The 24677-nt window shown below is 37.7% G+C and overlaps 2 protein-coding genes and 1 long non-coding RNA gene across 9 annotated transcripts in view; 1 reads left to right on the forward strand and 2 right to left on the reverse strand.

Annotated features, from left to right (window-relative positions):
• PPP2R3B (protein phosphatase 2 regulatory subunit B''beta) overlaps positions 1–17331 on the forward strand; it is a 50075-nt gene extending 32744 nt beyond the window's left edge. For 3 of the 4 annotated variants that reach the window (XM_058186662.1, XM_058186665.1, XM_058186664.1), the window contains 12 exons: positions 5–190; positions 1722–1825; positions 2468–2570; positions 3324–3398; positions 4036–4122; positions 6424–6580; positions 7898–7946; positions 8683–8772; positions 10631–10806; positions 11289–11407; positions 11502–11608; positions 16970–17331. In XM_058186662.1, the coding sequence (XP_058042645.1) occupies positions 5–190; positions 1722–1825; positions 2468–2570; positions 3324–3398; positions 4036–4122; positions 6424–6580; positions 7898–7946; positions 8683–8772; positions 10631–10806; positions 11289–11407; positions 11502–11608; positions 16970–17114 (1398 nt within the window). In that variant the 3' untranslated portion in view covers positions 17115–17331. The remainder of the gene's footprint in view (positions 1–4; positions 191–1721; positions 1826–2467; positions 2571–3323; positions 3399–4035; positions 4123–6423; positions 6581–7897; positions 7947–8682; positions 8773–10630; positions 10807–11288; positions 11408–11501; positions 11609–16969) is intronic. The other variant, XM_058186663.1, reaches the window with a different exon arrangement.
• On the reverse strand, positions 104–17010 carry LOC131200187 (uncharacterized). Its single transcript, XR_009155531.1, has 3 exons — positions 16879–17010; positions 836–1000; positions 104–219 (listed from the first exon to the last, which is right to left on the reverse strand). It is a non-coding gene; the product is annotated as an uncharacterized LOC131200187 (long non-coding RNA).
• A 3434-nt stretch (positions 17332–20765) lies between the features above and the next one.
• The window catches only part of LOC131200184 (cohesin subunit SA-2-like), a 62408-nt gene continuing 58496 nt past the window's right edge, over positions 20766–24677 (reverse strand). For all 4 annotated transcript variants that reach the window (XM_058186661.1, XM_058186657.1, XM_058186659.1 and 1 more), the window contains 4 exons: positions 23249–23439; positions 22891–23065; positions 22067–22148; positions 20766–21339 (listed from right to left, as the gene is read on the reverse strand). In XM_058186661.1, coding sequence (XP_058042644.1) covers positions 21331–21339; positions 22067–22148; positions 22891–23065; positions 23249–23439 — 457 coding nt within the window. In that variant the 3' untranslated portion in view covers positions 20766–21330. The remainder of the gene's footprint in view (positions 21340–22066; positions 22149–22890; positions 23066–23248; positions 23440–24677) is intronic.

Here is a 24677-nt window from a genome sequence, read left to right on the forward strand (position 1 = left end):
CCAGGTTCAGTCAAAGAAAGAGGAACCTTTAACACCATCTCTGAGCCAAACCATTCCAACATTTTATTTTCCTCAAGGGTGTCCAAAAGAAAAAGTCAACATTGATGCTATTATTGCAAAAATAGACAGAACTTTCTCCCAGTTTCCCAATGAGCGAGCTACATTAGAAGATATGGGCAAAGTTGCAAAGGTGAGTGGTGAGATGTTTTCTTTTTTTGCCTACAAGATGCAAAGGGACAATTAAGAACCTTATTTCCATTGAAATGTTGTCCAATTCAGTCCTATTTGGTTTCATTTAACAGTACTTAAAACATTTAGTACATTACAGCATAGCCAATTTAATTTTATTTTGTTTTGTTTTTCTGCCAGGAAAAAATGTACATGGCACCAATATAATCTAGGAAAAAGATAGACTGTTTTCAACTCAAAATGAAAATAATCTAAAATAATAAACCAATTCCTTGATATTAATATTACTCAAAAAAATGAGTAATTATTTTCTTTTTGGGGGTGGGTTCATACATCACAGTCCTTCTCTCCTCTTCATGTATTATTAAACAAATACATTCTGGAAGGAAGCAGTTCTCTTTGCATATAGTAGATACTTGGAGTTAATTTTCTTCAATGGGCTGATGCTGAAATCTTTCTGGTTAATTATTTTTAAGTCTCAAACCATGCAAAAATGCAGAGGTTTTGACATTTTTTTTTTGTACTTCTTGCAGGGATGTAAAATTTAGAAACATGAAAAATGATTCTGAATTACTGATCTGTCCGTTTGTATCCTGCTTTTATTATTTTTACAAATAATTCATGGTGATAAACATATCCAACATACCTTCCTCTTCCTATTTTCCTCACAACAATAATAACAGTTCTGTGAGATGAATTGGTCTGAGAGAGAGTGACTGTCCCAAAGTCACTCAGTCAGCTTTCATGCCTAAGGCGGAATTAGAACTCAGGGTCTTCTGGTTTCTAGCCTGGTGCCTTAACCACTAGGTCACTGTAAAACAAATAAGACCAAGTTAGAATCCAAACCATTAGTCCTTATAATGTATCATCTGTAGGGTTTTGGGGGAGGGGGGGAGAAAGGGCCTTCTCTGTGGGGGCTCCCACCCTCTGGAACGAACTCCCCCCAGGACTTCGTCAACTTCCGGACCTCCGAACCTTCCGTCGCAAGCTTAAAACACATTTATTCATCTGCGCAGGACTGGATTAGATTTTAAATTTATACTGGTTTTAAATGGATTTTATTATTTATATTGCTTTTTAATAATTCGGCCATGTAGAATAAGTTTTTTAACTGTTATTTTAGTCTGTATTTATATGTGTTTTTTACTTGCCTGTGAACCGCCCTGAGTCCCCTCGGAGATAGGGCGGTATATAAATGTGATATATATATAAATAAATAAATAAATAAATAAAGAGCCACAATTAATATTGTGCATGGTGTGTGCATATTTGTGCATGTTTGTTCAGGACATGATGCACTTCTCATTGGTTCTCTAGACGAGACAATTTTTAAATCATTCAACACTTTCTGAACATGCTGGTTTACCTGGGGAAACATGCTATAAATATTAAAATAAAGAGAAATTAGAATTACCATTCCATTTTATAGAATCATCTTTCTTTTACCAAACTCTTGCCATACTTAATAGGCCCTGGAGGTGTGCAGGAATAAATGTCAGTTGTTGCTTTTTAATGATACCTCTTAATTCTAGGCCTGTGACTGCCCCCTTTACTGGAAAGGTCCATTATTTTATTGTGCTGGAGGAGAGCGCACAGGATTTGTATCAGTTCATAAGTTTATTGCTATGTGGCGAAAGTAAGTATGCATTTCCTGTAAGGTTACTTAACTTGTTTTAAAATATTACTTGAAATGTTTTTTTAAGGAAAATCTAGTTATTGTTTTAATGAAAAAGACAGTTGAGGAATAGCTTTTAACATTTTTATCCGTCCGTTTCCTCTCTTCAACGGACTTTTACTTTCAAAGAACCCATGCCTGTGTTCCTAGTAGTACAGGATCAAAATTGCCCATTTTATATATAATGAATGCTGACAATTTAATATAACATGGTCAGATAATTGTATATAATTCAGGTGATGAACAAGGCAATACCTTTTGCCATAGTGGGAATACATTTTTTCATCTCAGTGCTGAATCCTACGTTATGCATAGTTAAATATATAGGAAAACAGAAGCTGCAAAGGGAAAGGGAAGCCATTAGTCCGCAATAACTTTGTAAGGCCAATTTGAAAACAGACCTCTATCCAGTCACCTTTCTTCTTCCAAACTTTTCATTGTTTTCTTTCAGAAGGGCCATATACCTTATTTATTTCAAAGGGACTAGTGTTCCATGTGACCCAACACAGATGTTATTCATATTTGTGAATACATTTTAAGATTGAAAAATAAGATATATAAATTTTCTATATCTGCATAAATTAGACAAATTATGCTTTGCAGGATATTACAGACCTGTCATGATGCTGCTGCCAAGTTTGTTCACCTTCTAAAGAGTCCTGGATATAATTATCTGGTACAAGAAGACTTCATTCCATTTTTACAAGTAAATTCCTTTTTTTTTTCATTATTACCACAGAAATGCACATCCAATCTCCCATCTTCCCAGAACTATTTGTTGACTCAGTGATGTTTTATTATTATGTAAGAAGTCAGAAATGGCTAAATTTAGTCTACTGAGCCCTTGACATGGTACCTGGTAGATAGAAACTCATTAGATTACTAGAGAAATATGAAAACAAGAGAATTCTGTTCTAAACCAGCGATCTTCAACCTTTTCAGCTCAGCAGTCTGGCAGAAGAGGTTGGGAGGGGAGTTTTGTGCATATGCTCTGCTTTCACAAATGCAGCTTCACATATGCATCCTTTCGCCCACCACTTCCACGGCCCAGTTCCAAATGGGCTGTGGGCCGGCACTAGGCGGCAGACCAGGGATTGGGAACCCCTGCTCTAAACTGCTTTCTGAGTCTTCTCAGTGTCTTTTGATTCCTAAGCTAAATTGTAGATTTGCCTTCCTCTTCTCTTTCCATTAGATCTTCCAATCCTAATATGTTCCTGGTTCATTTCTTGTCTCTTAATACTGAATTCTTTTTCTAAAGGAACTGAATTTTCCATGCATTTTAATTTTTTTATTTAAAAATAAAACTTGTTACATTATCTTGAAACAATTTGAATATTTTGCTTATGATGTTATAAATGTACCCCCTATATGGTGCTATGATTTGGCAGAATTAAATTCTTTTATTAAATAATAGTTCATAAAATTCTGAACTGATGCCTCTTTCATCCTTCATACTTAGGATGTGGTCAATAGTCATCCTAGTCTAGTCTTCTTAAAAGAAGCATCAGAATTTCATTCACGGTACATTACAACGGTAAGTGTCTTCTGTATAGAAAATATTTTTCATGTGGATCATCTACATGCGATCGCTATTGATCTATTGATCCAGGAGGCAAGCTATTCCATTAATTATTCTTATAATCAGGAAATTTGTCCTTAGTTCCAGATTGGATCTTTTTTTTTTAACAAGCTTGCACCCATTGCTTCTTGTCCTGCCCTCAGGTGCTTTGGAGAATAAGTCATCCATCTCCTCCCTGTGACAGCCCCTCAGTTACCATTAGACAGACAGACATGTCACCCCTAATCTTTCTCTTCATTAGGCTAAACAAGCCTTGTTCCCTTAAAAGCCTTGTTCCATCAGCTAGTTTAGTCTTCCATTTTCAAGTATGGCCATAGTTTGATAGATGCTGCTATTTTCTGTAAATAGTTTGGAATAATGTACAGAGGACTCAGTAGTTATGTTTTATTTGATTCCATATGGAAAGGATATAACCTGGAAAAAGATACAAATATTAATACTCTGAATTGATTTAGTCCTCCTAATTGATAAATTCTAAATATATGTTCCCAAAAATATGTATGAATAAGCTGGAAAATTACTGTAATATTTAAGCACTTGGGTAGTGATGTATATGAATGATATAACAGTCACACCCTATATTTTCTTGTAGGTAATACAAAGGATATTTTATACAGTAAACAGGTCATGGTCAGGAAGAATCACTTGTAATGAACTCAGAAAAAGCAGCTTTTTACAGGTATGGCATGCAGTTTTGTAAATAAATTTTACTGATTAACTGTTCAGGTGGATCATTAAAAAAAGCTTTATAGTTTATTTCTATTCAGAAATGAATTTAGGAAATTTTACATTTCTGATGGCTTTACTTGATTTTAATGGCTCAATGGAAACCAATATTAGCTTCTGCCGTACTTTTGCAAATTCAGTAATGTGTAATTTAAAAGTTTCTCCACAGATTTTAATCAGTATAAAATTTATCTCATGTTTTAATGCTAGTTGGTTAAGGCATCCTAGGAAGTTATGTGTGACTGGGTACAAGCTAGTGGTGAAATTCAATTTTTTTTACTACCAGTTCTCCGGGTGTGGTGTGATGTGGCTTGGTGGGCATGGCCAGGGAAGGATACTGCAAAATCTCCATTCCCTCCTCACTTCTGGGGGAAGGATATTGCAAAATCTACATTCCCACCCCACTCTGAGACCAGCCAGAGGTGGTATTTGCTGGCTCTCCGAACTCCTCAAAATTTCTGCTACCTGTTCTGCAGAACCTGCTGGATTTCACCCCGGTACAAGCAGAGATCAATTCATTCTTTAGGAAAGGCGTGATTCTCCCTTCATTTAAGGAGGAGGTGGTCTGCACTTTCCTCAGGAAGACACTACTGATCCCAACAATGTCATATGATTTCTGACCAGATACAGTATTTCCTGTCTGGGAAATATTGTTGAGAAAGTGGTCATGCTACAGTTTTACATGGTTTTGAAGGAAATAAAAGTAGTTGGATCCTTTCCAGTCAGGATTAGCAGAGTGTTTTACAATCAATTCCAAGTCATGGCACAGAACCAAGAAGGCATTGATTGCACTTGTGGATGTCTTAAGACAGGACAGAAATGGTGGTGATGCATCCATCCTACACTTCCTTGATTGATCCATGACCTTTAATGCTATTGATTATCTTTCTGGAGTGGCTCAGGGAATTTGAAGTAGGGACTTCATTATTGCATGGTTCTCTTCCTCCGTGGCCCATTGATGGAGTAAGAGATAGCCCTTGATTTCATTTTGTAGAGGACCTTAGGGCCTGATTTCTCCCTACTTCTGTCTAAAAATCTATATGAAGACACTGGGTGAGGTTACCTATAAGTATATATCTCAACTCTTGGACAGCCAAATTATGCCGCTGAAGTTTTGTCTCTGGGAGGCTGTTGAATCTGCACAGAAAAAAACCCAGATCAATTCTAACAAAATTAATGGCTGTGGATTTGGGAGCTGCCTGGTTCTAGGGATGCATTTATTCATTCATTTCATTGATTTATATAGTTACCCATCTAACAATTGCAATTCTGGGCAGCAAACATAGGCTTTAAACCAGTAAAAGCAAAATAATAAATAGCAGTAATTGTCCATCCTTATTTCTGGATAGTGTCACACTGTCCACACAAACCCAATGCACAATATTTCGGGCCCTCCTAGACTGACAGCTTGTGTTTAAAAGCAGGTGCTGTTGTGGTTTGGAGGACCTTTGTACAAATCCATCTTGCATTGCCAACTGTCCCATTACTAGATCAGAAGGCCCCTCATGGTCATTCATGACTCTGAATTATTGCAGTGTGCACTATATAAAGCTGTCTTTGAAGACCACTCTGAAACTGTAGGTGGTGAGAGTACATCACGGGTTGTTATAGGCAACCTCTGTATGACAATGTAACACAGCACATGTTGCCAGTAAGTTTCCAAGCTAATTAAGATAGCTCGTCATCAGTTATAAGACCCTTCATAGGACAGCACCTAGTTATTTGTTGGACTGCCTTGTTTCTAGTTTCCTCTGTCCATCTGATAGATTTCACATGCTTTGGGTTCTGTCCCTTAAGCAATGCCATCTGTTGGGATCCAAGAGACTTATTTGTCACTATTTGTCACTTGCTCCATGGAACAGTGTTCCCCATGATGGCTCTGATGCTACCTACCTCCTGAAAGACTTTGAAGACCTGTCTTGAGGTTTTATGAGTCCATCTTGATTATGGTTTTTGTTGTTTGAATTGCCCTGACCACAGTGTGCATTACTATATTTGATTCTTTTGCTTCTTGTTATTAGTTGTTTTTACTTGTCTATACCATCCTCAGTCATATGTTGACTGACTATATTATTTTGATTGATTATGTATCAGTTATTGATGTATGTAAACTAATTATTATAAATTGCCTGTATTATTGGGACTGGAGTAAATTCAGAATGAGGTTAAGATATTGGAAACTTCAACCTGTTATAACCTATCCCAATCAAAGAGTTAATGCCTTAATTTTCTCAATGTTTCTCTCTCTCAATAGAATGTGGCATTGTTAGAAGAGGAAGTAGATATTAACCAGCTGACAGAATACTTCTCTTACGAACATTTTTATGTAATTTATTGTAAATTTTGGGAGCTAGATACAGACCACGATCTTTACATCGACCAAAAGGATTTAGCTCGACATAACGACCATGGTATGATATGATATCAACTTAGTTCAAAATTAAATTATATGAATGTTCATGGATGATGTGCATATTTTATTTATTTATTCAATTTTTGTAGCCTCCCAACTCAACCAAATGACCTTGAGTAGCTTACAATTCTAAAACTATAAAACAATTTTTTTAAAAAAATAAATTAAAAATTATTTAAAACTTTTACAAATTATATAAGGACAAAGAGCTGAGATGTCAGAACTTTGTTGAACTTCTCTGCACTCTTTCTAGAGTCTCAACATCTTTTTTACATCGTGGCAACTAAAACTGGATGAATGCTTGTATCTTTCTTCTTAAGAAAGTTCAAAGATTAAGCTCTGTCCTTTCAAATTCTGCTTATTAGTTTAGTTTACTTTATTGTCATTGCACCTTGTACAACGAAATTAAATGCCATCTTCAGTGTATCAAAAGGTTGCCGGTGGTATGGTAGCCATTTGACTAGTACCGATGCTGAAATCTTGGTTAGTTTAAATACTTGCACTGATGGGGCATCCTGAAAACCATTGAGGAGTATAAACAAAGAGGCTTTTTCTGTTTTTTGTTATTATGATGTCTGTACTATTAAGCCTCCAGACTAGCTAACACTAGATGCTGAAATGTGTTCTTTAGCAGGAATGGCCAGTGTACCAGTGACTGGGGAAAGGGGCAGTTTCTTCACAGAGTAGGGTTTTCATTCTTCTGTTGTAAATTCCACCTATGTTAGTGTTTGCAACTTGCAAATATTAATAGAATTTGCCATTTGGATTGTACATAAAATCCTTCAAATCCTAGCCAAGAATCCTTCAAATGGGGAAAGACCAGCCAACATGCTATATGTTTGCATGTGACACCTACATGTTATATGTATACAATATATGCAACAGCTGTCTTTGTTCCCAAATATATAAAGGCAGCATACCATTGGTATTAGAGGATTTGAAGAGAGGGATACTGAAAAAGGGCTCATTTGAACGGATGAGCATTGCAACAAGCTTTGTCATGATCTTTTCTGTGCTTAACACCAAGAGTAAGGCAATATTTCTTCCTGATTACAAATTCAATAGAAGCAGGAAGTTAGTTTCATGTACTGTAGCAGAAAAGCAAGATATTTTTTAAAATTCAGATTTGCTAGGGCAGGGGGAAAAGTACATCCTTATCGCTATCCTTATTAAATAAGAGAAATATAATATTTTTTTTCTAATTGCTGATGCTGTTTAAAAATGTGGGGAGGGGGTTTAACACAATTTAAAAAGTATAAATGAATAACTTCAGACATAAGCAAATTGAATGTTACTATTTTCCCTTTTTTCACAGCTATATCTAATCGGATGATAGAGAGGATTTTCTCTGGAGCTGTAACAAGGTATTTTTTAAAAAATCATACAATATATATTTCCTCTCATATACATTATGTGGCAAAGTGTACTATAGTAAAAAGTCCTTTTAGTGTAAACAGGGCAAATAAATATAAATGAATAAATCTGGCTCTCAAATTAGCTAACAAATTTTTATAAAGTCCACCACAAAAACCACTGGTTATACTAGTATAAAATTTTTTAGCATTGTTTATGTGTAAAATATATGGAAGTGAAATGTTGTTTACTACATGCTCTGATTAAATTGCCCCTCACCACCAATTATGCAGAGTTGTGTATATGCTGTAATTGAGCAATGCAAGCTCCTGCTTGCAATCTGATATCATTAGCATTGAAATCTCAATCCAAGCTTTGGCTTTTCAGCTCAGTAAGGTAGTGGCATTCTTGACAGAAGGAGACAGCTTCTCATGTCATTTTCTCCAAACTTTGCAGTGATAAGAATTAAAACATTTTAATAAAAATATTTTCCTAGTAGAAAATCAGAAGAACATGTAAAACCAATTGAATACAATTGTGTTTTTAAAAAATCTTAAACATATGTTTACACACAACCTTACATAACAATATTATGTATTTATGCCCATTTTATACTGACTTTCTATCCACAGAACAGTCAAAGTCAAGGCAGCTTCTAGTCAAATATGTGAAACTCTAAAATTAAGATGCTGTATATATAATTACGTATTGTCTTCCCCACCTTTTTTTTTAATCTTCATTCCAAAGAGGCAAGAAAGCACAGAGAGAGGGAAAAATCAGTTATGCAGATTTTGTGTGGTTTTTGATATCAGAAGAAGACAAAAGGACTGCTACTAGGTAAGAAAAAAATGCTGTTCATAAGATTATGATGTTATGATGCTGTCAAAGTTAAGTCACCAAGATATTATGTGACAATATATTTATAGTAATTGAAATACAGTTTATAGAAAGCCAGTTTGGTACAGGTAGTCTTCTCCTACTGACTACTTGTTCACTCATCATTCAAAGTTGCAATGGTGCGGAACAAGTGGTACTTATAACTTGTCCATGAAGTTCCAGCCACACATTACCCCCACAGTTGTATGATCACGATTTGGTATCTGGCTTGTATTTATAATGGATTGCAACACCCCACAATCAAATGATCATCATTTGCGACGAGAGGTGGGCTTCACATAATTTAACAACCGGCTCGCCCCAGCACCGAAAATGTGAGAGCGCACGCTCACTTTGTGCATGCATCTTTTGCCCACACACGCAGCCTTCTACACATGCACTTAGCTCATGCACTTGCATGCATGTACACGGCTGAAAAGACGCAGCTAAATAGGACGGCATAACGCCTGGGCAGGGTGGGGGGGGTGGTCGCAATGTCGGCTGGCGGCCCCCAGGGGAAGGTCCTTCTCTGTGGGGGCTTACGGGTTTACGCCAAATACCTGACCTTCGGACATTCCGTCGCGAACTGAAGACACATCTTTTTATTCGCGCGGGGCTGGTTTAAATTGATTTTAACAAATTTTTAAATTCTTAGTAATTAATTTTAAATGGGGTTTTTTAGCTTATTATATATTTTACTTCTCAGGCCAATTTTTAAAATAAGTTTTTTAACTGCATTTTAAATTTGTATATTGTACCGTTTGTTTTATTCTTGCCTGTACACTGCCCTGAGTCCTTCGGGAGAAGGGCGGTATAGAAATCAAATAAATAAATAATAAATAAATAAATAAACTACCAGTTCGCCCGAACTGGTCCAACCGGCTGAATCCCACCCATTTGCGACAATCTCTGTTGGTCTCCTACAAGCAAAATCAATGGTGAAGCCAGCAGGGAAGGTCAAAAGTCATTCCAGTAAGTCCTTCCATTCTCTGCTCTCAGCACCATACCATCCCTCCCTGGCCTCCCTATACCTGGCCTGCATTGGGCCTTCCAGGGCCTCCCCCATAGCACCCATTTCTTACCAGGGACTCCCACTTAATTTTCGCTTAATGACATACACATTTTGGAGTTACAAGAGCAATCAGAACTGCCAGGATTGGCATTGCTAAGCAATGTGATATCCCACTTTATGACTGCATTACTTAGTGATGACAGTCCTGTCCAAATTGCCATTGTATCATCAGGCTAGAAACTGGGAGACCATGAGTTCGAGATCTGCCAGCTGGGTGACTTTGAGCCAGTCGCTCTTTCTAGGTCCTAGGAAGTAGGCAGTAGCAAACCACTTCCAATAAACCATGCCAAGAAAACTGGAAGGCTACTTAGGAACCAGCCTTGAGTTGAAGACATACACATGCACAAAAATACTAATCACCCAGCCATTGGAGAAAAAGACAAGAGGGAGCATATAAGATCTGTGGAATCAAGCATTCTTTTGAGTTTTATTTCATTTTGCAGGCATCTAAGTGGGTGAGGTAGGAGAAGTGCTTCCTGTATATTCTGAGAAAAATTTCATATTTAAGCACAGAGGAAGAGCATAGTGCCCAAAAGAACCAAATCATGTGGAACGAAAGGGAGTCCAGGAAAAATGAACCCATATAAGAAGTTTCTAAGGATTATATTTTGGTGTTGCTGGTCTAAAAGCCTAGATAGATGTCATGAATTCTTAATCATTCACAAATGGGATTTGTGTTGCTTCTCAGAACACAACATAGAAAAGAACATAAAATAGATTGCTAAATTGTTTAATGATTCATTTCAGCATTGAATATTGGTTTCGGTGTATGGATCTTGATGGTGATGGCGTATTGTCCATGTATGAACTACAATACTTTTATGAAGAACAATGTCAGAAACTGGATAATATGGCCATTGAACCTCTGCCATTTGAAGACTGCCTTTGCCAGATGCTTGATCTTGTGAAGCCAGAGAATGAAGGTGATGGATCTTTTCCATGTCTATTTTTAGTATCTTTGTTAACCAGGTTAATACAGCTATTCAGTGTTTGGCTTTAAATGTTCTTATAAAGCCAAGTTTTGTTTATTGCATTTGGCAGGTATAAAAGCCATCTGTTTGTCTAACTTTCTGTTTTAACTTTCATTCAGTCTGAAAATTGAGTTGTACATGAATCAAAATCAGCCAAAAACTTGCTAATGTTAGAACTTTCACTTTTATCTTGAGAATGAATATGGCCAGTCTTTGTAAGATATTGTAAAATTGTTTTTATTAACAACTGAAGAAATTCTTAAGCCAAACCCCTTACAGTCATCCTAACTGAGGGACTTACAATTTTAGGCAATCCTAATCTGTCACTAATTGTACCTGCTCAATTATTAATAAAAACAAGTATTTAAAATTTAAATTTTACATGGGATATGCACCACAATCTAAAACATATTTTTTTTAAATTCTGTTTCCAGGAAAAATAACTCTTCACGATTTAAAGAGATGTAGGATGGCAAACGTTTTCTTTGACACTTTCTTCAATATTGAGAAATATTTAGACCATGAGCAGAAGGATCAGTTTTCTGTGCTGAGGGTAAGGACAATTGGTGCCTAAAAGGATTTTGTCTATAAAGTCAATCTCAATGCTTTATCAATTTAGTATTAAATGCCTTATGATAATATTTTAGGGCACTGAAAATGAAAATCAAGACATGTCTGATTGGGAAAAATATGCTGCTGAGGAGTATGATGTCCTAGTTGCTGAAGAAGCAGCCAGCGACCAGTGGAATGATTGGTAAGTAGTATTTACATTATTATTGTTAAAATATTTGTAGCTCAGGTTGAACTGTGGGGTCCTTGGTGTTCTCTGAGTTCGATTGTTTTCTTGCAAATGTTTCATTGCCAAACTAGGTAATATCATCAGTGCTAGACATCATTTATCTGTCATCACCAAAGGGTTTTACATCCTTATCCCTCTAAATTAAATAAATAAAAAATAAATCATTCAATACTTTTGGAACTAAGGCAGTTGTCAAGCCCGAATCTAACCTGGCTGTGGCCGGTCCATTTCTGGTGGGGGTTTTGTTTCTATTGTGGGTTATTCTCACATGGATTCAGGCTGACACAGTTTGGAGCTGAAGGGGGAAGAGTAGAGGTAGATGGATTTGTCAACCAAAACAACATAGCTATCTGATGAATCAGATACATTCCAATGGCTGGCTGGCCAGAGGAGGAGGAGAGAAGTCACCAAGCAACCAGCCCTTATCCCAACTGGACGATGCGATATGTTGTTTTGGGAAAATGAGAAACTTTTATTTTGTGAGGGGGAAAGCACGGGAACCTTCAGGACTGGCTTTCCACCAGTTTGTGCCAAGATGATGTATCTAAATAAACCTGTTCTTTGAGGAAATGGACTGCCTCAGAGTTCAGTTTGCAATGGCTACATTAATTGGAAGCTGACAGAAGTGGTAGCTTGAATGCAGTAGTACAATATTTTTCTGAGTCATTGTTGGTCATCATTTATTGGTTCTGGTGTTTTCTGCCAACATGCCTTGCTGCCAAACAAAATGCTAATTATACTTGTATAAAATAGTATTGTCGATTATTTCTAATATAGAGTTAATTAAAGGTAGAAGTGAATGGAGATGAATTTTGCTGGAGTTAGCTTGCTTGTGCCCTCACTTAAATAGCTATTACTGTATTCACTTATTTCTTCTTAACAGAAGAGCCCCTTTGAGCCATGTCTCATGGGGATTAATCTGTCTGGGGAGAATCATGAGGACCAGCTGTCCTCCTTTTGGGATTCTGATCGCATAAGCAATTAGCTAATTTTGCTAAGGCTGAAATGGAGACATAAGTAGCAGCATCCTTTCTATAAAGGAATGCCAAATTGGCCTTTTTATTTAAAGCATCATTGCTATTCCATCATAGGAACAGTTTCTTAACTTTGGTGCTGTATTTTATTTATTTATTTGGTTTGTCAAACATGTACAAGATAAGAGGGATAAGTATAAACATGGATATTAATACAGGAAATGGGTACAGTAGGACAGGGACGGAAGGCACGCTGCTGCGCTAAAGCACACCCCTTTTTGTGGGAAAAGAGACTGGTTTTATTACAACAAAAATATTTACATATTTAAGGATACTGTGTTCTCTTTCTTGAACAAACAAAAATCACTGAAAATGCCTTTAACTTCTCTAGGATACATTCTAGGCAGTAGGATGGTGCAAACACACTCTAATATCACTTTTTTTAATGGCACTGACTTCTTGAGAGTTGGATATACATACATGCAGATAAATTGCTTAGTAGCTAATCTATCATTATGAATTTTTTTCTCCAGCAAGGAGCACAGCCTTAATTTATGAGAAAAATCGGTGTCTGAAGGTTCTTTAAAAGCCATAACTATTTTGACAGGTCATATATTTTAACTTGATTATTTTTAACATAGTTACTAACTTGAAGCCTTTCAAGGTAAAAGTCTTGTGTTATTGGAGATTTTAGTGATTTGTTGATTGAGTCATTAAAAATCATTATTAAACAATTTGAAAAACCATCCTGACGATTGTTAGAAAAATCCAGTATTGTGGGAACTGAGAAGAGCAAAGGCTCTCAACCCCCTGCCCTTTCTGTGTTACAGGCTCCAGGAACAATTCTCAAGATACATAGGAGAAAGAATGTTTCATCTCCTTCTCCTCTTTCATCGACAGAAGCAATTCTGTCAGCAAACTTAATTTATTACTTTTAGTCCAACAGATGGTAACCAATTGCTTCCAGGAAGTGCACAAAGTGGACAATTTTTACCCATACAAAGTGGACACATACAATAAGAAATAGGGATATGTTGTTACCTGATGTCACTCAATTTCATTTAGGATTAATTCTTGAAATTACAAGTGCTTCCATACGTGGATTTAACTGAGAGAGGGCAGAAACCCACCGAATAGTGCGGCCTACTTCTGAATAAGTGGACATACACTTCTAAAGTAAAGTACATTCCTATCTATATTTACTTGCCCCGCTGTAGCATAAACATGCATATTAGGGTGTGCAATATTTGCTATTTAAAGAGGGAAAGGTGCTTCAAAGCATGCAAGGGCACTCACGCAACACCTGTTGGCAATCATTTAAAGCAGCTATGTCTTTTGATGGGCTCTCACAGCTGCCCTCCACAACTGGAGTTCAACCCTGGGAAAAATCATTTGGTTTAAGCACCTGTCAAAAAATACTTAACATGCACACTGCACATTCCAACATACATTTCTTCATTTGAATCCAAAGCACTATCCAACCCTAATGCATATTGTCTTTAAAATTCCTTTAGGTAATAAAGGGTCTGGCTCACGGCACGGCCGAGGAACTTGTCGTGGCTTGGGAACGAGCCGCGGCGGGGGCCTTGGATCGTGTCGTGCCTTTGCGGCCTCTGACCCGGCATAGGTCTCAACCAGCTCCCTGGTATTCAGAGGAGCTGAGGGAGATGAAACGCCGGAGAAGACGCCTAGAGAGTTCTTGGAGGTCCAGTCGTTCGGAGGCTGATCGGACACTAGTTAGGTCCTATACTAGGACTTACCTAGTGGCAATGAGGGAAGTGAGACATTGCTACGTCTCCTCCCTCATTGCGTCGGCAGATAACTGCCCGGCCGCCCTGTTTCGGGTAACTCGCTCTCTCCTTCAACAGGGAGAGCGGGATGACCCGCTGCAGGGACGTGCTGAGGAGTTTAGTGGTTATCTATACGACAAAATCGTTCAGCTTCGGGACGGTCTGGACCAAAATTGGGTAGATCCGGGTGGAATGTCTGAGAGCCGTCTTGTTGAGATTGTTTGGGATGAGTTTGACCCTGTGACTCCTGAGGACATGGACAGGTTGCTGGGTAGGCTGAATGCCACCACGTTTACTGGACCCGTGTTCCTCCTGGTTGGTGCTGGCCGCACAGGATGTGACACGAGGCTGGTTCCAGGGGCTTACAAATGCTTCTTTGTTGGAGGGAGTCTTTCCGGCCGCCTTGAAAGAGGCGGTGGTGAGGCCTCTCCTCAAGAAGCCTTCCCTGGACCCAGCTGTGTTAGGTAATTATCGTCCGGTCTCCAACCTTTGCTTCGCGGCGAAGGTTGTAGAGAGTGTGGTGGCATGTCAGCTACCCCGGTACCTGGAGGAAACTGTCTATCTAGACCCGTTCCAGTCCGGCTTCCGGCCCGGTTACAGCACTGAGACGGCTTTGGTCGCGTTGGTGGATGATCTCTGGAGGGCCAGGGATAGGGGTTATTCCTCTGCCTTGGTCCTATTAGACCTCTCAGCGGCTTTTGATACCATCAACCATGGTATCCTGCTGCACCGGTTGGAGGGATTGGGGTTGGGAGTGGGAGGCACCGTTTATCGGTGGTTCTCCTCCTATCTCTCCGATCGGTCGCAGACGGTGTTGACGGGGGGGCAGAGGTCGGCCCCGAGACGCCTCACTTGTGGGGTGCCTCAGGGGTCGATTCTCTCGCCCCTCTTGTTCAACATCTATATGAAGCCGCTGGGTGAGATCATCAGTGGTTTCAGTGTGAGGTACCAGCTGTACGCTGACGACACTCAGCTGTACTTTTCCACACCGGACCACCCCAACGAAGCTATCGAGGTGTTGTCCCGGTGTCTGGAAGCCGTACGGGTCTGGATGGGGAGAAACAGGCTCAAGGTCAATCCCTCCAAGACGGAGTGGCTGTGGATGCCGGCATCCCGGTACAGTCAGCTACAGCCTCGGCTGACTGTTGGGGGCGAGTCATTGGCCCCGATGGAGAGGGTGCGCAACTTGGGCGTTCTCCTGGATGGACGGTTGTCTTTTGAAGACCATTTGATGGCCGTCTCCAGGAGAGCCTTTCACCAGGTTCGCCAGTTGCGCCCCTTTCTAGACCGGGATGCCTTGTGTACAGTCACTCATGCTCTCGTGACATCTCATCTGGACTACTGCAATGCTCTCTACATGGGGCTCCCCTTGAGGAGCACCCGGAGACTCCAGGTAGTTCAGAATGCAGCTGCGCGGGTGATAGAGGGAGCCCCTCGTGGCTCCCATGTAACACCCCTCCTGCGCAGACTGCACTGGCTACCTGTGATTTTCCGGGTGCGCTTCAAGGTTTTGGTAATGATCTTCAAAGCGCTCCATGGCATAGGTCCGGGTTACTTACGGGACCGTCTGCTGCCACCGAATGCCTCCCACCGACCCGTGCGCTCTCACAGGGAGGGACTCCTCAGGGTGCCGTCGGCCAGGCAGTGCCGACTGGCGACGCCCAGGGGAAGGGCCTTTTCTGTGGGGGCTCCCACCCTCTGGAACGAGCTTCCCCCAGGACTTCGTCAACTTCCTGACCTTGGACCTTCCGCATGAGCTTAAGACACATCTATTCAGTTGCGCAGGACTGGACTAGGGTTTTAAATTTTTAAATGTCTAAATTTTAGATTTGGTTTTAAATTGGGTTTTATTATTTATATGTTTATTTTAAATATTTGGCCTTTATAATAAGTTTTTTAGATGAATGTTTTACTTTGTATATTTATGTGTTTTTTATATGGCTGTACACCGCCCTGAGTCCCTAGGGAGATAGGGCGGTATAAAAGTACGAATAAATAAATAAATAAATAAATAGTGCACAGTAAGATTTGGCTGTTTCCTCCTCATATTATTCAGATTATGGAATATGGTGTAATAAATACAAAAATTATTTTTACAAATATGTATACGGGAAGTCATTGACAACCATTTATTTAACAGTGGTTTAAAGTTATGACAGCCTTGGAAAAAAATGACTTACGACCTATACTCTCACTTAGGACTGTCATATATATCCTCCCCCCTAGTTACCAGTTTGGACAGTTGGTAATAACCTAGCATTTATGCATAGTTGCAGCATCCTATGGTCACAATTGCTATTTGGGAATTATTTTGCCAATTTGTACCCCCCCCCCAAAAAAAGGAGCAGCCCATTGGGGATACTGGATTCGCTGAAGAGCCATCTGATTTGGTAAACAACTAAAATGATACATTTAATGACTGCCATAAAATTATTGTAAAATAAGGTTCCATTCTACTTACAATCACAATTGTGATGGAAATTTGGATTCCAATTGTGCCTGTCGAGAACTGTTTGTAGTCTGAATTTGTTCCAATTTCTTTTTCTTTTTAGTTACGAAGCTGAGCTGATTCCTGGTGACCATCAAAAGACCAACATACTAAAATATCAAATGGAGAAAAGACCTTTTTTTGATATGCCTTCCCATTTGGCAGATGTTGACTTGGATGATTATGACTATGAAGATGATTTTGAATAAACTATATTTGTAGAAGAATAAAGACTGTGTCTGCAGCAGGTCTGCTAAATCTGTGTAGAATTCTGTCCCCACCCCACCCCCCAAAAAAAAAAAGAATAAAATTGAGGTTTTTGTGCTGCAAAATTAATACTTTCAAAATATCTAAATGGTTACATTTGTATGGAATGACACTTTTTATGTATTTATTCAATGGATTGTTGCCTAGGAAAAAATAAATTATTTATAGATATTCTTTCTTTAAGGAATTACAGTGTATCTTGTTTTTATACAAAATACTAAACTTTTTCTTGATTACTATAATAATGGAAGTCCTTGCTCTTGCAGTCTCCAAGCTAAAATTAATTTTGTCAAGATTCAAAGGAAAAAAAAGTGTCATGATTGTGAATGGAAATCGCAGTTCAGAACTCAAGTAAAGCATCACTGGATAAGCTAGATACACACTGGTACATGTAGCAAATTATATTCTGCCTGAAAACAGGCTATAATTTTCTACCTTTAGCATTCATTTTGTTTGACCGACTCCAATTTAAAAACTGGCCTTTATTGCTCACTTAAACAGTTGTGGATATTATATTCCATGTCAAGGGAATCAATTGTAAGTTTTACTTGATCTGTGATGTGCACTAACCTCGTATGGGCATTTAGTGGGTTTCTTCAGTGATTGGCTAATGACACATTCCATGAATATTGTTACCAACAGTGTCAAAATAGCTGAACAGCCTGATGCTTTATTTGCCTATGTGAGGTGAGAGACTGCTGATAGGGCAAGATAGATATTGCTATACTGGTTTTTAAAAAAGCGTAACGTTTGTAGTGCCTTAACATATCTTTATGTTCACACAAGAAATTAAATATGGTAAAGCAAGTTCTTGCTGTTAGGTTTTCCCAATAAACAAAAAGCTATCTTGTTTGCTGTGCAGATCTGTTAAATATTTAAAATATCATGTTCGTATTTTCAAATAAAGTTTTTTTCATATATGTAATTCAGCAATTTTTATTTTTTTGTGTACCAGATCACAGACGTTATTGAAAGTGACTTCCAATTTGAATACTAGAATCATTTTCATATTATCTTGACTTCAGTTTGCCTTCCAGAATTAGGGATTATAGCTCCCAATAATCCCATATTCCTCAAACAAAGCTAAAATATCCATTTTCACAAATTCAAGTATGATTCTGATAAAACCATGTGGTACAGATACTTCAGCTGTGAAACTACAAACCACCTTTTTATAGTTGAAGTTAATGGTAAAGTAGTACAATTTAATGAAGACTGATAGTCTCTATACACAACATTAGGATGGCTGGAAGATTTTTTTTTCTTTGCATGAGGTTTTTCTTTCAAGAACAGTTTTTGGTGTGATAGTATTCCTTTTGAATTGTTAAGTTTTCTTGTGATGATTCCAAATTACTGGATACAACTATGTAGAATTGTTAAGTTTTCTTGTGATGATTCCAAATTACTGGATACAACTATATAGAACTTAAGGATACTGCAAGATGGCATTACAAGGCTGAAGGAAAACCAGGAAAGATTTTCTTACAATAGATTTATAGCCTGCCTTCCCCTGCAAAATGACTCTTAAAGTACCATGATGTGTTTTTTGGCAGCAGTATCTCTGTCTATAATTACCAATTTCTTTTTCTTCATGTGGACTACGATCAATATCAAACATTGTTTTAGGATTTGAACCGATTCCTCTGATGTTCATCTTTTTAGTGTTTTAGCTACAAGTGAAAAAACATAACAAGCTTATCAACTAAAAAGGAAAATATTAAGATTTGCAATTTTTCAGGTATGGATCTACAGTATTTATCTTAATGGAGCAGCCCATGCAGCAAATCTACTGTCAAACAAGTGATAGATATATTTTGATGCTACTGGCTCTTTTTTGTTGCTCCTGTTAAATGTGCAAACAGACAAACTGTAGCTCCAGGAATGTAGGTCCCAAGGGTGTTGGTACAGTATAAATTTTAAATAATGAAACATCACAATGTTAGATAATGAAAAAAAGCTTGAACAAACAAGGTAAATTCCAAACTCATTTCCTCTCACATTACTTCTTGACAGAACATTTATGTTTCAGGGACAAAAAGAAAGTTGGAGCTAAGTGGTAGAACATCTGTTTTGCTTATTGGCCAGTTCGGACACAACTGATAAAGGATCTACCGCAGGAGTGAAATCTAAAAATGTTCCCTACCGGTTCTGTGGGTGTGGCTTAATTGGTGGGCATGGCTTGGTGGTCAGATGACTGAGTGGGCGTGGCCAATAACAATAAATAATAAAAATAATAAAGTATAAAAAACCAACTTTCACACTTTACACACACACAACACAACGCAACTGACACACACACAATGTAAAAGCAGCTGCATTTCACACTTCACACAGCCACAAAAAGCTCAAAAACCAACTTTCACATTTTACACACACACACACAAAATGCCAGATACAGCTGAGAGTTTGTGTGTTTGTGTAGTTAGAGTGAAACACTACAGAAACACACCAAATCTCAGAAAGCTGCACAAATATTTTATTATTTTATTTTATTTTATTTTATTGTGGACTTCAAATCCCAGAGTTCCTCAGCCAGCAAAGCAGGAAGTAAAAGCAAGTTTTTTTTCTTCAGTAGCTGAAGAAAGCATGGCGTTGCCAGCCCGAAAGAGCAGTAATTATAGGTAAGTGAGGAGGGGGAATTGGCTGGGCATGGGTGGGCTCTTGTAAGTGGGGGCTGTTAAAAAGTGAGTTTAAAAGCCTGTGAGGATCAGGAAACTCCTCTGGGATCCTCAGAGGCGGCTTTTAAAACCTCTGGTTTTTTTCTTTCTTTTTTTCCCCTTCGGCTGAAGACATTTTTTTAAAAAAAACTTTTAAAGTGTTCTGATGATCTCTGCTCAGCCCCGCAATCATCAGAGGGTTGCTTTTTTTACTTTTAAAGGCATGTTTCGGCTGAAGAAAAACTTTTAAAAGTAAAAAAAAAAAAAACGGATTTTTGCTACCGGTCCTCCGAACCAGCAGCTGCCATTGCTACCTAATTGGGCGAGCCGGTGCAAACCGGGAGCATTTCACCCTTGATCTACCGTAATCTGAAATACTGAGATTTCACCCCTGATCTACCGTAATCTGAAATACTGAGAAGCTGTTGCCAACAACAGAGACCAGTGATTTTCAATCTCAGTAACTTCCAAGATGTGTGAAATTCAACTCCCAGAATTTTCAGCAATAGCGATACTATGGGTTGAAATTCACATATGCCAAAGCTTTTAGAACAAGAAATAAGTAGAGCATAGGGTTTTGGATGGGCAAGCTCTCTGCCTTGGTGTAAGATAGCTTTTTAGGATGCTTTTCTCAGTAGGCTCAATAGCTTCACATGGCTTATGAACAATGTGTTGTAATAAAATAGTGAATATTTTAAAGACTGCTATAGTCTGGAATATAAATTAAGCAACAAATACGCATAGAAGAGACATAGATTGTTTTACCACTAATGCTACCCAGGTAAATGATAGTTGCATCCTATATTGCAATTTACCCATTTGGGAAAGGTTACTGCGATATCCATGCCTATGCCCTTCCTAGTGCCATGATGCAGTATCTTTTTCATTTTTCCTATTGTAAGGAAAAAAATGACTTGCTTTAAAAAAATACAGACAGAACAGATCACTCAGTTTATTTTACAAACAGCTGAATATAAAAATGTGAAATGAAATGCCTTTTTTTAAAAAAAAATGTGATAAACATTTTAGCAAAGTGAACATTTTGTTGTGATACCCAAGGCAGCACACAAGAAGCAAAGTTTGTGTATTTTTTCTGATTTACATTAATTTTTATAATTTTGCTCTTTCTTTCAATCTTCTGGCTTTTCCTCTTGAAAACAGATTGTCTACCTTATTTAAAGTTTCTTCTTTTCCATTTTGCCATAGAATACTGAGCTGTAGCTTCTTAATAGTCTACAGAGTCTAGAACTACATTCTGGGTAGAAAATCAAGTATGCTTACAAAAATTGTGTGTGAGCTGGTAACATCAGAAAGTATAGAAAATACTGGCTGAAGAAGTTTCCATTTTATATAAATTTACCGGTCCATGTTGAGTTCTACCAATCGGGCATCTGAATAATTCTTGCAAAAATAGTTCAAAACCAATTTTACCTTTCTGGTTGGCTTTTTTTAATTATTTGTTTACATAAAAAGTAGAGGCATTTTCAGCAATCTTCCTCTTTTATGTATCCTAAACAATATAAAAATAAGACAATTAGAGACAAAGATAATATTTTAAAAGACAAATTTATTAAATTATGTTCCTTCATAGCCTCTTACAGTTACTATCATCCCTTGCAGATAAGATACTGTTCTGGAATGTTACCTCTCCTATTTTATAAAGCAATTTTATTATTTAATCTGCGCTCACTAGATTACATGAAGTCCAAATGGCATATCTATTCTATATTTTCTTTTGACTAAATCCCCTAGATCAGTCCATTTTACTCTCACTAAAAAAATTCCCTTGTTGAGAAAACATACAGCTCCAGAGATATACTCTTTTTTTATGAAAATTTCCAAAGGAATATATTAGTCTGTAAATATAAAAACAAGTATGCTCTGCCACAGGAAAAACACCAAACCCAAGCCATGCTCAGCTAGGGCAGAAGAATGATAGATCATAGGATATATCAACTATGACCATTTTTTTTTCATCCCCCTTCTGTTGTTCCAATGTCAGAGCTGGTGGGATTAAGATAATAGGAAGCTGTTAAATCCAGATAATTCAAAGCCATCTCATATCCTTTATACACTTTACACATATGCTAATATCTGGCAAGATTCTATTACAGGGATCATGGAAATGAACTTACGTAAAACAAAAGTATTACTAAAGCAAATTATTTCAGAGGATTAATTGATGTATTAGTGAAAGAAAAAACATATTTTAAAACTATGTTAGAATTATTCTTAACCTGCTCAGCGCCAACAACATCAATATCGGCTTCTTCAAGGGGAGCCTCCCCCACATCTTCTTCCTTGACTGGAGGCTGGATGCTAAAATGAGGGAGAGGGGGAAATTGTTTCTTGTCTTCCAAGTGAAATCATTTGCTTGGTTTTGTTAATTTTTACAATAATAATTCTGACAAATCAATATTTAATCATAATTTAGGAATCAATCAATATAATAGTTTAATGTAAGACACAAATTTTACCCCTAGCGTTATCAGTTTCTTTTTCAAGAAAAAATCATCTCTCTGAAACTCGAAAGCTGTTGACATCCTAGACAACGCTGAAGTAAATGGATCAATAATCTGATTTAGAATATGACAACACTGTATGTTCTTCAACAAAGACTCCATTTAAATGTCCTATCTTTTCTGTCCATATGTTCCACTCCTTTTAAAATAATTAAAGAAACCTAATGTAATTTAGATGTTTCTAAATAAAACTTTTTTGAATGGAAGAATTTCCTATATCACACCTGCTTTGTAACTTTCAAAAATGGCTTTCTATTCAGCAGAAAAGGCAGGAAGCATTGTAGTAATTGTCATAAATTTAAAAACCATGATGGAATTATACAAAATATTAAATAATGTTTTGGACTGTGACCTGTGGATATTATTTAAATTAACCCCCAATATCAAATAATGTTTAAATTGCAGTCAGACTGATCTCAAACCACCACAGAAACTAGGATATATTTTGAAGAAAGAAAACTGCAACTTCTACTATAGCTAATGAACTAGATTTGATGACATATCCTGTTTATCAGAGTTAATCCAACAATTTTTCTTACCTATGTTTTCTCTTTGGGGTTGCAGAATCCAATGGGAGGGAATATTCTTGGTGATAACTATCATGAGATTTTAGCCTCTTCCTGTTTCTCAGTCCCAGGGAAGGCAAGCAAGATAGATGATGAGTCTCAGAAGTCCTATTTGCTCTGTCTGTGTGACTCATTTTAGACCAAGATCCTGAAACAGATAATTTCATCATTCATACTTTAGCATACTTCAGCCATGTAGCTCACTGAACATTGAAGTAGAAAGATACAGGTATTACTGAGGCCTAAAATCATCCTATTCAGAAATGTTGACATGTCATCAATCCTATGATCCAAAGGTAAGCTTTTTATACATATTTTGAAAATGTCATACCTTCAGATAATTTCCTTTTAAAAGACGATGTCCTAGTAATGGTAACAGATGGCCACTCTTGTGAGCTGTTGATAGCAGAATTCTCATCATCATCACTAGCCAACAAAGAAGTTCTGTACCAAGCCACTGAGTGCCAAGTATCTTCTTTACAAAGTGCTGTTTCAGGTATATATCTTAGCAAATAACTATATCTGAATGTGAAGATTGGGGGGAAAAACATTAAGTTACTTTTTCCCTATTTTAATTAACAATCTTTAAGAAAAGATGCAAATACTCATGATATTACATTTAAATTAGACTTAAAATGTGACAACCTCCAATCTTGCTGCTCATCCAAAATGTGACAACAGATTGTAGGAAGTTAGCACCAACCCTCTCCTAGAAGAATGAAATATTCTAGGAAATATTAAAGAGGCAGAATATAATACCGCCCTGGATGAGAAAAGGAGAGACATGCTCTTGGAAAGCAGCCCCCAGCTAACAGCTAACAGCTCCAGAAAGGCTGGGCCAGCTTATCTACAACACAAAAGACCTTCATCCTCAGGACAGAATAAGATTAGACCTCTACCACTATCTCACCACATGACACCTGAGATGATTACATCACCTAGCAAGATTCAACCAAGCCTGGGACTCAAGACAACCTACAAAATTACCCCTGCATGGCCCCATGGGAGTCTGACAACCAATCAGGATACATTTCTTGCCACAGGAACAGGAAGCAAGTTCAAAGCCTAACAGAAGGTATAAAACTTTCCCTCTCTCCCTCGTGCTCTTTTTTGCCCAGGACCTGAAACCATGTGGTCCTGTCCACCATTAAACCATCTTTCTAAGCAGTCTCCATGTTTCCAGTGTCTTTCTTCCTACTTGGAACTGAACCCAGATGGACATTTCTTCCAACAAGACCATTGGTAATTCCCCGGTGCTCCAGGATCTTTGAAATCTCCAACCTCGCTTCTCTTCCCAGGAACTTCCCCACCATTTAGTCAGCACTAAAGGAACTTCTTGGATGAGAGATGAAACGTTTTCAAGGAAAGAACCCAAGAAAGTCTAGTTGCCTTTTGAAAAAGCACCTTTAGGACAACCATGACCTGGATGTTTGAGAATCTTCATAGATATTTAACTGTCTGGATTTTAATAGCACTGGTTTTAATGTGTGTGATCTTTTTTCCCTGTAAACATTATGCACTTTTTAAACAAACTTGTATATAAATTAATAAGAAAAATTACTCTACTGAGGCTGGTTCCAAATTATATTCAATTGCTTAATTATGTATTCTAACCTAGACATTAAATACAGAATCTTTTTTCATGACTTGCTCATCAACATCTCCTCCTCTGCATGCCTAAATACATATACATATACAATCATTGAAACATGTTCATCTCCATTGATCTATCATTGTCAGAGTTACCAAAAGGTCAGCCT

Source organism: Ahaetulla prasina, chromosome 5 (genome assembly GCF_028640845.1).
Source record: "Ahaetulla prasina isolate Xishuangbanna chromosome 5, ASM2864084v1, whole genome shotgun sequence".
NCBI classification, from domain to species: domain Eukaryota; kingdom Metazoa; phylum Chordata; class Lepidosauria; order Squamata; family Colubridae; genus Ahaetulla; species Ahaetulla prasina.